At 44.4% G+C, this 13,300-nt stretch overlaps 2 protein-coding genes across 5 annotated transcripts in view; both read left to right on the top strand.

The window, feature by feature from the left end:
* LOC106144658 (uncharacterized) overlaps positions 1-3,159 on the top strand; it is a 72,079-nt gene extending 68,920 nt beyond the window's left edge. The window contains exon 5 of the mRNA XM_040286881.2: positions 1,659-3,159. The gene's annotated coding sequence lies outside the window, so the exon portion shown is untranslated. The remainder of the gene's footprint in view (positions 1-1,658) is intronic.
* LOC144371983 (uncharacterized) overlaps positions 1-13,300 on the top strand; it is a 101,452-nt gene that overhangs the window by 68,821 nt on the left and 19,331 nt on the right. The window contains exon 1 of one of the 4 annotated variants that reach the window (XM_078035345.1): positions 6,795-7,066. The exons of 1 other annotated variant lie outside the window; for it this stretch is intronic. In XM_078035345.1, the coding sequence (XP_077891471.1) occupies positions 6,810-7,066 (257 nt within the window). In that variant the 5' untranslated portion in view covers positions 6,795-6,809. Of the gene's footprint in view, positions 1-6,794; positions 7,067-13,300 lie in introns of those variants that run through there. 2 more of the 4 variants (XM_078035346.1, XM_078035347.1) reach the window with 2 other exon arrangements.

Below are 13,300 nucleotides of genomic sequence, written 5' to 3'. Positions count from 1 at the left end.
GAGGGCTCCACCACTGAGCTTTACCCTAACCCTGTTAATTGTTATTTTTTAAGAGAGTGAGGCTGGCCTTGAACTTGTAGTCACACTGCCTCAGCCTCCTACAGCTGAGACCATAGGTATATGCCCTTGTGTGCCCTGCAAGAATCATCACCAATCATTGCAATTACTGATATCTTTGAATCAGTCAAATTTACTCTCCAATTAGAAGTGTCAAAATTGGAATATAAGTCAGCATTTTAAAACACTTATTGTTTGATCAAGGTTGTATAAATTTGATTCATTATAAATTGGTCCTTGATGAAACAGTACAAATTGTAGGTATAAGCTTAATATTTTAATAAGTTCTGTCATGTCAGAATGTGGAGAAAAAGCTTACATCAGCATAATAAAATGAGGGAAATAGGCTAAAATATCCTAGAATTGATTGTTCAAATATATATAGTCAGTCCAGGTATACATAAATGTGTTTCTCAATTGTTTTGACCTTTCGATGTCGTCTGTCTAGATAATTATATTAACATTTTCATCATGAAAATTTAGAATATAAAGACCTTTTCATTTACCTGAAGATGATTTCTTTCTTCTTAGGACCTCCTAGTAGACATCCTTTTATTTCTCTCACTTAGGGCTAGATAATCATACTAGCAAACGTGTGTTTCCTCTCTGCAGAAACATCTTCGTTTTCTTCTATAGAAATCTTTCTTTTTGTTTTATTTGGGACAATTTTTATAAATCTTAGAGTCTAAACAAATTACTTATTGTACCTTGATAGGAAGTGTCTCAGTGAAAATATAGTTAAAGCTGTTGGACATTTCTGTTGACAGAATCATATCTATTCATCATCTTATAAAAATTGGTACAGTAATTTGATAATTAGAGATTGCTTGATGGTTGTATATCTCTTGAAATAGATATTTTATAATAAAATACAGTCATCTTAAATATCTACTATAAAATGCAGAGCATGAGATAAATGCATGTATAAGAAATATAACTGAAGTGTTGAAAAACGATTAAAAGCAAATAGATACATGTTAATTAAAAATCAGACATATATGTCAATTATTTTATGAATTAAGGACTCTAGATCATCCAAATAACTGGAAAAATATGCATTCGTAATAAAAATATAACTTACTGTTATATAATCACGGAATTTTAAAGTGAGCCTCATTAAATCGTGTGGCTCTTGAAAGTATTTGGGCCCATTCATTTTACTTTGGACTAGTAGTGCACTCGTTCTATTTGTGATGTCATGTGATGTGGTTAAAAAAATTCTTGTGTATACATTTGTTTGTTTATTGTAATTACGTAGTCAGGAAAGAGAAGAAGGGTTTCTTGGTCATCACAGAATCATTGTGAGGAAGGATCTCAGATGCTGGCTTTGATGTCTGAGGGGTGCAAAACGCATTCCCATGATCTCCAAAATTGTAAGAAGACTATGTTTGTGACCTCTCGTCAATGGAACATTATTTAGTAATATTACCATAAAGAGCAAAGAGAAGCACTCTAAAGGAAGCTGTTGAGACACACACACACACACACACACACACACACACACACACAGTTATTTAGCTTCAGAGCGAGTCAGGCTTAGGGCTGCAACGGGGAAGCCTGTGGAGTCAGATTTTGCCTGAAATAGATCTCTTGTATTTCAGGTGCACATTCTTAAAAATGCAGGCTCCCTGAAGCTCCAGTGACCAACCTGAATGAAGCAGGAAGCACAGGTTACTGGCTGGGAGGCGGGACCAGAAGCCCTGCCTGGGTGACAGAGGAAGGACCAATTGGAAGCCCTGGAAAATGGGAAAGGCCTGATGAGGAAGCCAGGCTCCGCCCCCTAGGGGGTCCCCTGGTTACCATGGTGATGGAACAGCCCAGAACTGGCTGTGGCTGCTGCAGCTGCCTGGGTCCCAAAGTCAGGGGTTAGCTCTCTCCTCCTTAATGGGCTGTTTCCCTGTGTCTTCCCCGCCCCTGGTGTTCTCCCATCTTTTACATTTTCCCTTTCCAGAGCATGGGCACTTTAAAACAGTGATTTAAAGGCAGAGGCCAGCATTAATGTCCGACCCTAAGGCAGTCTGCCTTTGGCCCCTAGACCAGGTTGCTTAAGCGTCAAAAGCACAGCTGGGTGGGGCTAGTTAAGACATTTTAGGGAGCAGCAGCTGGTCTTCTATCCTGCAGTCCAGTTAAAGCTATTCCAACCCCAGTGGGACAAGAATGCAGGGAAGAGGCTCAGTACAAATTGAGCACATTTGAAATAACAGCAGAAAAACATAATTTGCCTCTTTACCAGTAGAAAATGCCCTGTATTAAGTCGCACCACGAAAAAATGTTTTCTTTTTCCTCTTACTCTTCAAACATTGACCCATAGAATATAGATTCAAAAAAATCTTTATGTTGTTAGGTGGGCAAAATTGTGATGTATGCAGTCAAGGGGAGAAGAATGTCCAACGCTTTGGCCCCTTCCAAAGCTTTATTCACTCAAGTTCCTCCATACAGTTTCACTCTATAGGTTCTTAATCAAGAAAACACAATCCTTAATGCTGGGCACTGCAATAGACATAATCAATCCACAGCAAACAGTTCTAGATTCATTCTAAGAGCTGCAAAACACACTTAATCAGGACAGGCTAGTGGCAGACATTCCCTCTGCAGGCTGTGTGACAGTAATAATTTTTTTCTTGTGTTGTGAGATGCTTATGCAAGCATTTGAAGGCCACCAAACAAAAATAAGGGATGCTAGCAAAAGTCCTTGTGGCAAGTCTGAGGGGGAGATGTGGGGACAAGTGCATGGAGAACTGCATACGTGGCATACATGAAGGACACCTGAGTGGCAGGCCACTCCCCTCCAGCTAGGTGTGTGAGCAGCAGGTTGCTCACCCTGTAGGACCCTCCCTGGGCGTGAGGCCACCTGTTACAGTCCTTGCACTTGCTCCATGGCCTGCTACTTGATTGGTTGTGGCTCTTCAGAGTCACTTCTGTGCCCGCAGTAGCTCAATAGAGCAACCTTGGAATCATCAGTAGGCCAGAGGGAATATTGGGGGCCTACTTTGGTCTCCTAGAGTTTTTCAGAAATTGTATTGGTGGCTGCGTGTAATGTGCTTAGCTGCTGCCCGAGTGTATACCCATGGTAACTGCGCAATAAAATCAGACCTGCTTCCCGCTTGGTGTCTGGAGGTCTTGATTCGTGACTATAGCCACACTGTCCTTGACCCTGTTCCATGGGCCTCGTTGCTGGATGAGACAGAGGCCACACAAACACAAAGGCCCGTTTTCCTTGGAAGCAATGTACAGAAGCAAACGCATGGACCCAGACATGGAGTAGTGCACCAGACACAAAAGCACGTGGGGATTGAAGATTGAACACCACGGAGGAGGCTTGTAAACCAGCGGTCATAACGCAGGACGACCAGCAGGGGGCACTCTGCTCAAGGCGAAGTGTTGAAAACAGGCCCCTGCATCAAGGAGAGGATAGTAAACTCAGGAAACTGGATGAAGCCTCTGCAGAGGAGCACAGCCCAGAGAGCAGAGAGTGACTGCAGAGATGTGAAAGAGAGGTCTCAGGACGTGTTGGAGAGGAAACTGTCCCCATTAAGGGCCTGTAGGCTGCTGGGGATTCAATTGGCAGTAAGAGAGATTCAGGGAGAGAAGCTACTCAGTCCCTTGCAGTGCAGGGGCATCTTTCTCAAGTAGAGACCCAGAAAAGGGCCAGGTTTTGAGGACTGCTGAGCCTCTGGAGTACAGAATGGAACCAGTGGGTGTCAGGATGGTGGAGAGGATGACAGGAGGGAAGGGAGATGGGTGGGGGAGCAGGGGGCCTTGCTGTGCAGACAGGTCTCAGGGTCTTTGTTGGGTGGGAGAGGCAGCCCGGCTGGTCAAAATAATAACCTTGCTTTAATTTGATTTTAATTGGAGCCAGTGGTCTTTCCTTGCCTCCTGGTCTAACACCCTCCCCTGCGCCACACTCACTGTTGTTTGTGTTCCTAGAAGCTGCCATTGTCCCTGGAGTGAGATGAAAGAGGAATTTTGATCTCTAAGAATCTTTTTAAAATAAGCTGTGTTTCTCCAAAAAGAGAATAGTGAAGGAGGAAGGTGAGAGCTGAAGGGACTCAGGTCGACCAGCAGCCAGGAAGGGCTGGGAGCTGGTGGGCTGCGCTTATGGTTGGAGGACGCCAGGGCAGAGCAGGCTGAGCAGACAGACATCAGTCATGGCTGGGGTCCATCCCGATTAGCGGCTTTTCCTGTCTGAGGTGCAGATCCTCAGGCAGTAGCTGCTCTCTGGATGTCACACTGTAAGGTCTCATTGTAGTGAATGGATCTGGGGGGATCTAATTGGAGGCTGCCTTCTCTCTGCTCTGGAGAGGACAGAACAGCTTATTCCCACCCACGCATGGGCCACCGCCCCTGGTGCTGTTCACCTCCTGAGGACACCTGGCTGAGTCCTGCTGTTGTCCTCAGTCATCTCTCTGTGATCCTTGTCCCTCCACAGGAGCAACTCTGTGGAACAGGCACTTCCTGACCCTGCTCTTCCAGCCAGAGGGCCCCTGAGCCTGCCAAGGGGGAGGGGTCTGCCATACTTTGGAAACAAGTGGTCCAGCTGGACCTGCCTTTGATCCTTGACCTCTGCAGAGACCCTTGGGAGACCCGTGTCCTCATTCCTGACTCTATGCCCTGGTTTCACGAGGTAGTGGGCAGAATCCAGCAGGCTCATAGTTCACACCCAGCCCATGGCTGGCTTGCCACATCTCCACATACTCACCACTCAGAGCTAAGGGACCCTCAGCTCCAATATGGCAGCTCCAGACACACTCAGATCATTGCACTGGTCAGTGTGGTCATTGCACTGGTGGTCAGTGTATTAGTCTTCCTGGGCTGCTGTAACCAATCACCCAGCATGGGGCCTTCAGACCACAGACCCTGACTGCTCATGGATGACCTCAGGCCACCACCCAAGCCAACTCCACCTCTGCCTGATGGCCAAAGCCATCTCCAGCCCAGTGGATCTTGGGATAAAGAAAGAGATGGCAGCTGGCCATCGCTAGGAGCCCTGCTTCCTTCCCGTCACCCACGCTGTGTGGAACACAAAGTCAGCACATTGGGCCAGCTGTGTCCCTTGTCTCCAGGCCCCCTTGTCATCTCTGAGTTCTTCAGCATCCTCTGGGCTGGGTCACCTTATTCAGACCCAGCCACACCCTTGACTTTATTGACTTTGTCGCCCATGTCCTCACAGAGGCTCCATGTTCTTAGGTGTCAAGCTTTCAATTCTGCAAATGTATTAACAAAATAACTCCTTTAATTACTATTATTACTATTGGTACTAGGGATCCAACCTGGGGTGCTTAACCACTGAGCTACATCCCTAATCCTTTTTTTCCATTATTGAGGTTAATATGACAGGCTGTATTGGCCCCAAGTGGCAAAATTTTATGTTTTATAAGCGAGCTTTCTGGCAGAGCTGAGCAGGGTTATTATTTCTTTCTGGTTTGACTATCAGTTGAAACCCAGGAAGCTGAGAGCACTGGGTCAGCTTCTGGGGGTACATTGCTTCTTAGGCACGATGCAGATGGGCTTGTGGCTTTTCTGGAAAATGTTGGTGCATCTGAACGCTGACATGGAAGGAGTAGACAAGAGGGGGACTTTATACTGAGAAAAAATAATGAAGTCAGTCTGTGCAATAGAATGACATGTTTCAAGGAGGCAAATGAGCTTGAGCTCACAGACATGTTATGAGACTACAGAGGCCTGAAGTCTAACCTAATACAATTCTACATATTATGACATTATTTGCATATCACCTATTGCAATAATAATACGATATTATTCTTTTACAATAAATACTGACTCCTACATACAATTTCCCCTATACATTCATGACAATGATTTCCCTTTCTAGAAAATCTCACAGCCCTTGTTAGCACCTAAACACAGGGTAAGGACAGGGTTTCGTTGTCTCCCTGGTGTAGCTGCACTGGTCAAAGTTCCTTTCCTGCTTTCAATCAACACCTTTTCTTTTTGATTTTAGGGCAAACAGCTGAGCAGACTTGTGGGATCAGCAGAGTCAGGTCTGTACATAAGAATTGATAATAGTACAATGTAGACTATCTACATTGAGCACAAGGCGCCCATTTTATTTCCGCTGCACATTGCTGTTTTAGAGGGTTGCCTGCCTCCCCACATTCCACCCATTTCTCTGCTGGGGATGGAACCCTGAGCCACAGCCCCAACCCCAAAAGTTTCCTGTTATAGCTCAGGCTGCCTCCTCAAAGATCAGAGGCCAGGAGGGAATGAGAATTACTATAATAATTTAAAATTTTTTTCATTAGTAGATATCATATATATGTGTGATGTATATGATAGCTTTAAAGAGTGTTTCAAAAATATGGAGACAGTGTCTTTCGAATTTGCCTCAGGTCTCATTTTATATATATATATATAGTTTTTTCATATATATATAAAATAAACCCAGTGGGGCTTGACCTGGACCACTGAGCTACAACCCCACCCTTTTCATTTTATTTTAAGAGAGGGTCTCACTGACCTTGGGCTCCTCCAGCCCCAGCCTCCCTGAGAAGCTGTGCTTTGTTTTTGTGTTGAGGTTAAACCCAGGGCCTCCTCATGCTGGGAAAGCACTCCATGGCTGAATCCTAGCTCAGCGCCAGGTGTCACCTCTGTACCAGAGGCTAAGCCAAGGCTTCCGCCTGGATTAGTTCCCAGCACAGCCAGGAAGCTCCGCCTGAAAAGGGCTGGAGCCAGGAATATGTCACTCTACCCAATTACAGCCAGTGATTGGATGACGTTGGCTGTCAGTCACGATGCAGAGGCGGGCCTGGAGGCCTTCCATCCCGGATGCTGGGGGAACTGCCCAATCAGTGCGCAGAGGAAGAGGAAGGGCGGGCTTCCGCAATCTCTGGCTTTTCTTCCGCAGCGACTCGGCTTCTCATCCTTCAAGCCAAGAGTTCTCTGCTCCAGGGACTCAGGTGACTCTGCTGCCTGTGACTCCCCACACCCCCATCTCGGGTGCCTGGAGGTTCCTTGAGAGGACGCTGGGTCACAACAAAAGACAAAAATGGTGAGTTTGCGACCAGGGCTGTAGGTACACGTCACCACCTGCCTTGGGGCCTGGTGCCCGGGTGAGCTGGGGAGCGCAGCGGAGTCGTGGCCCTGTCTCTTGGTCTCATGGGGTGAGCTGCTGAGCGTGGCAGAGTCCCCGCTGGAGGATGGCCCTGGGCCCTGTCCCCTGGTTCCCTGGGTTTGGAAGGGCTGCTCAGGTCCCTGGTGTCCCCTTAGCTCCCTACTTGTGGCCCGACCCACTGTTCCCTACGTGGAGGAAGCAGGGCCACAAATGCACCTTCCTCCTCCCAGGGGAGGTCCTCCGGAGGCTGGTGTAGGTCCCCCAAATTGCAGGTGCCTCCTGCCTCTAAAACCCACCTTCCCTCCACCTCACAGCTCGGCCAGACGTCCGTTCTTCCCACTCGGTCCAAATGGACACCGTCTGCTAATTGTCACTTTTCATCTAGTGAAATATTGGACAGAATAGTTCTTTTCTTTTAATTGGGGACCCAAACTCGGGGAGCTTTATCAGCCACATCCCCAGCCTCCACTTTTACTGAATTCTGAGATCTGCACCCACTTGGTGTGGAAGCTGGTCTCCAACCTGTGATCCTTCTGTTACCGCTGTTTACCAGTGACGAGTCCTTGCTTCCCCGAATCCTGAAGTATGTCACCAGAGAAGCACGCTGAGGCAAGTGTGGAGGGGAAAGTAGAAGGTTTATTAAAGGACAGCAGAAAAGACTTCTCCCTGCAGCAAGAAGCGGATCCAAGAGGTGGAATCCCTGTAAGGGGGAGGTCTTCCCTCTTTTATAGCTAAAGTCTTCTTTCCGCTTTCTCACACTTTGTTTCTCATTATGTTGCAGTGATAGAATGCAGGTGGGAAGGTCCAAAAGGTGGGAGATTGGTGGGCTGGAGGAGTAATCTGGGCAGGAAAGGCCTGGGGTGGCTTTTGGATTATGATTAACAGTTCCTTAGAATGGATTCCTGCCTTGGGAACATTAACATTTCAATTGCTGCTCTGGTTTCCAGGACTCCATTCTGTATAATGGCCTCTGTTTTATTTATCTTACACAATATTAGACCCAATTTGCCTAACTACCTATCTGTAAATCTGGCTTCACTTCTGCTTCAGCCTCCAAAGTTCCTGGGATTACAGGGCTGTCTGGAGGGGGCAAAACTGTGACTTATGCAGTCAAGGGGAGAAATAAAGAATGTCCACAGAGTTCTGCCCCTTTCAATGCTGTATTCACTCAAATTACTCAATACAGTTTAACTGTATAGGTTCTTAATCAAGAAAACAACAATCCTTAATGCTAGGCATTGCCATAGACATAATAAATTCACAACAAACAATTGTAGATTCATTCTAAGCACTGGAAAACACACTTAATCATGATAAGCTAATGACAGACATTCCCTCTGCATGCTAAGTTCAAAGGTCTTATGTCTGAGGCTTTGAGTCCAGCAGATGCACACTCACTCAGACCTCAGTGACCAGGTCTGGAACCAAGGCAGGCTTTTCCTGGTGTGGAGTGGAGGACCAGTGGAGGAGGAGGTTGTAGAGAGGAGTTGCAGCTCTCCCCAAGGTCCAGAGGAGGCAGTCAAGTTTGAAGCAGTGAGGATCACACAGAGACTCAGGAAAGATTCCAAGTGATGAGATGTCAGGTCCTCAGCAGGCTCTCCAGGTTAAGTGCATCCTTGTTTCTGCTGCCTGAATTCCTGTTCATCTGCTCTATCATTTATACTATATTTTGGGGCTTTTGATCATGTTTTCAATCCTGATCAGCTACCACCCTATTTCTCAGTGACATCATTTACCCTGGGATCATCTCCTCCCTGATCTTCTCCCTTTCCCTCTTATCAGGAAAGGACAGCCTGGCATAGCCTTCACTCTCTTTATCAGGGTGAGGGGAAGGAACTTGTTTGAGGCCTTACTGGAGGGATCTGTGGATGTGCCTGGTGAAACTGCAGGTCTTTTAAAATGGAGTTGCTTAGGCTCAGGCCTAAGGCCATTCTAACAAGGCCTGTGCCACTGTCCCTGGCAAGAAGAACACTTTTGAAAGCATTTGTTTTCTATTTGTGAATATTATATTTGAGGGGAAAGAATAATCACTTAAAAGTTCCCTGTGTTTGGTCAAAATAATTACTTTAAATGGAAAACGGCACTTGTACATAGAACCTAGGGATATTCTTGGGTTATGTTATATTTTTATTAGTTATACATGACATTATAGTGCATTTTGACACAGCACACATGAATAGAGTGTAACTGTTCCTTTTCTGGTTGTACTTGATGTGGATTCACACCAATCCTGTAGTCATATATGCACATAGGATAATAGTGTTTCATTTTTTTCTCTTGTTCTCCATCTCCAACTTTTTAAATTTGATTTTCAGATGGAGCCTGGCTGTGTTGCCCAGCCTGGCCTGTAAGTCCTGCCCCTCCTGCTTCAGTTTCTCAAGCTGTTGACATTAAAGGCATTGGCATCCCAGCTATGGAAAATAGCTCATTTTGATTTATATATTAATTACCATATTCAGAAACATGGATTCAAGTGACCCTAAATGATGTATGTGTCCCACCCTGAAAGACAAGGATTAAACCCAGGGGCACTTAATCACTGAGCCACAATCAGTCCTTTTTAGAGTGTATTTTGAGACATGATCTCATCAAGTTCCTTATGGTCTCACTAAATTGCTGAGGCTGACTTTGAATTTAGCAATCCTCCTACCTTAACTTCTAAAGCTACTGGGATTACAGTCGTGTGGCACAGTGCCTGGCCTACATTAACTTTTATAAAAGAAACTTTGTATCACTACATTAACCAATTGCATTGGTAGGATCATCAGATTGGTGGGCTACATAAAGAAAGGAAGGAAGAAAAAAAATTCTTCTGATTGTTGTTATTACATTCTTTCTTTGGTAGATGGTGGGGACTAGATGTCTGGTAAAGGTAGTGATATATTCTGAGAAATTTAATAGTTTTGAGAATTGTGGTCTGATACAGAAATTAAGATAATTGGCTATTAAAGGGCTTAAGATAGCCCAAGATAATTTTTGCTCTCCATACAGAATCCTGCCTTTCCACCCTCATGGTGGTCTGGTTAGCCAAGTCAAGTACTCTGAAGGTTCTTTGATGTAGATGCAACTGTATAGAGAACTTGAGTTCACAGCTGTAAAAATCTTGTGCTTCTCCTTTTATCTTCCTTAGGCGTAGACACCATGTCAGATTTCTTGGGCAGGGGTTCCCTTTAAACGCCTCACAGGGTCCCATGTCCTCACCCACTGTCCTCTCCTCAGCTGCCACAAGGTGCCCACAGCTGCCCTGGTCCCTGCAGGGTGAACAGAACTTCAGGCCCTGGGTCAGCTCTTCCTAGAGGACACCCTGAGGTGTGGGGTGCAGCCTCTCAGGGAAGCTGCTGGGGGCTCTGGGCTGAGGAATCTCCTGGAACAGGCCTCATCTAGACAGCTACTTCCTTGGAAACTTGTTTTTTCCATGCTCTGTTCCCATTTCTTGGAGAGAGGTGGCCAGTCATCCTGTGGATGCTGGTGCTGAGGGGCCAGGTCACCAGTGATTCTTGCCTTTTTAGTCTCACAGTGTGAAGGAGCGAAACCTCTCCCAGAGCATAAGCACCACCCACCCCAGTGCAGAGCTGTGCAAACCTGAAAAGCTTCGTAGACTGGAGTCATGGTCTAGGTCCCTGGGAGGGTGTTCCTAGATGCTTTCAGGAAGCAAGACCAAAAGAGGTCACATCCCAGATGTCAGGGACCTTCCCTGCCCCTTGTGCCTAACACACGTGTGCTCCCTCAGCACCAAAGCTTTCTGTGTATCACTTTGAAATGATCTGCTCACATTTTGAGGCCCAGGTCTATTTTTTCAGAGCCAAGTTGGATGGACTATGATTAAATAGGCAAGAAAGAAGTGGATTTTAAAAAGTCTAGTTACATTTCTATTGTGAAAACAATTACAGTCAGGTACAGTGGTGCAAACCTGTGATCCTTGCTTTTCCAGAAGCTGAGGCAGTAGGATTGCAAACTTGAGGACAGCCTTAGCCACTTAGCCAGGCCTTATGTCTGTGGATGTGACTTATCAGTAAAATTCCTCTGGGTTTAATCTCTGATCCCAAACCAAAGAAAAAGAACAGAACAGAAAAACAAACAACAACAACAACAAAAAAACACATCTAATTTATCTTTTGCTACCCCTGAATATGCATAGAAAATTGGTGAGATTTGCTCTTGTCTTTTCCATGATTTCCAATTGAAATCCATGTCCTAGATTCCAGAACGCCAGAGAGCAATAATGGTAGACAGAGAAACTCTGTCTACCATTATTGCTGCAGGAAATGAATCCATTTCTACAAAAATTGTAGTGGATAAATTTATGAATTTGATTTTATGTAAATTAGTTACAGTCATTGACGAGCTGAAGAATTTGACAGGGATGACAGTTTGTTGTTACTGTTGTTGTCTGGATTTGGCAGGTTCATGTTAGCTGTGTGGTTTTTGGTATCAGGAATGGAACCCAGAGGTGCTTAGCCACTGAGCCACAACCCTGGCCCATTTTAGATTCTTTTTTTTTTTTTGAGTCAGGGTCTTGCTACATCACCTTGGGCCTCTGACCCCTGAACCGTTGAAGTTACAGATGTGCACCATCACACCCATCTTCATTGGAAGTTTTAAGGACAATTTTGGCAATACCTAAAATCCCCAACTGTGATCATTTAAAAAATCACTGAATACTTTATCAGTGAAATAATAAATGACACCTGTTTTCTGAAAAGGAGATATATATATATATATATATCTCAGTGAGGGTGCTGATCCTCTCACAAGCACTCCCACCATGTCAACTGATTGCTGTTCCCTCCTAATTACCTCCTCCTAGGGCTACCCATTTGGGAGCCGGCCTTTTAGCTTATGAAACTTGGGAGTAACAAATGCTCTCTCTACTCTCTCTGTCCTGTACAATATTTTCACTGGTCATAGATACAGTGTACTATTTTCATTTTAGATGCAGTTTTTCTAGTTCATCCCAAAAAACACAATAATCCATGCCCTGAATTTCACATAATTTACTGAAATGCTCTTTGTTTTTTCAAAGAGTGTAGATCATGGGCAAGTTCAGTCTCCTTTGTAAGAAAGTGTGTTGTCTTTTCATTGATTTTTGTTGCCTCTCATTGTGTATCTTTTGTATTATAATCTTTTTTATCACTCATTACATATATTTTCAGGTTTTTGTTTTTGTGTGTGTTGGTTTGTGTGTGTGTTTGTGTACATGGACTCTTGATGATTGAACCGAGGGCTATCAAGTTCTTACTACTGAGCTACTCTCCACCCCAAGAAAATTAATATTGTAGACTGGGGTTTACTTATTTGCTGATGTACAGAGTGCTGGGATTGAAGCCAGGGACTTGCTCAGCTTATGTTGTCCTCAAAAAAATGAATTTCAATGTGTGAGAAGCATTTTGGAGGTTGGCAGGTGTTTTACTGGGGAATAAACCTAGAGGCACTTGACCACTGAGCACGTCCTCAGCACTTCCTATTTATTATGTACCTATTTGTTTTTATTTTTATTTTGTATAGTTGTAGAGGGGCAGAATACCTTATTTTTGTTAATTTATCTGTGGTGCTAAGGATCATACCCAGTGCCTTATACTGTAGCTCTGCAACTCAGCTACAATCCCAGTCCTCCCATTTATTGTTGAAAACCAAATTTCACAAAATTTCTGGATGTGTTGCTAAATTGTGGAGAGAGCTTCCAACTTGCCAGGTCCATGCCTGGACCTCCCTAGTGGTGAAATTACAGGTGCACACCACAAAACCAGAATTTGGAATACCTTTTAAAGATTTATCATCCAGGGGTTGGGATTGTGGCTCAGAGAAAAAGTGCTCACCTAGCATGCGTGAGGCCTTGAGTTCGATCCTCAGCACCACATAAATATTAAATAAAGGAATTGTGCCCACCTAGAACTAAAGCATAAATATATATTTTTTAAAAAAGATTTATCATCCAGTTTCTTTCCAGATGGAAATAGTATTGAAAATCAGTTTCCTTGCTCTTGTCTATAGTTTTGAAATTTGTAAATATGACTTTTCTTCTTTGCTTTATTTTTTGCATTATTATTTGGGAAAGGTATTCATTATGTAATATTGTTTCTTATGCTTATATTTGTTAAAGTTTATGGCATGGTAGTTCATTCACTTCCTTATTAAATCAATTTTGTTTTTCAGAGCAATTTTAGACTTATA

The sequence above is a fragment of the Ictidomys tridecemlineatus genome, chromosome Y, assembly GCF_052094955.1.
Source record: "Ictidomys tridecemlineatus isolate mIctTri1 chromosome Y, mIctTri1.hap1, whole genome shotgun sequence".
Lineage (NCBI taxonomy): Eukaryota > Metazoa > Chordata > Mammalia > Rodentia > Sciuridae > Ictidomys > Ictidomys tridecemlineatus.
Note: the sequence above shows the minus strand (reverse complement) of the source record. Positions and strands in the feature narration are given on the sequence as shown.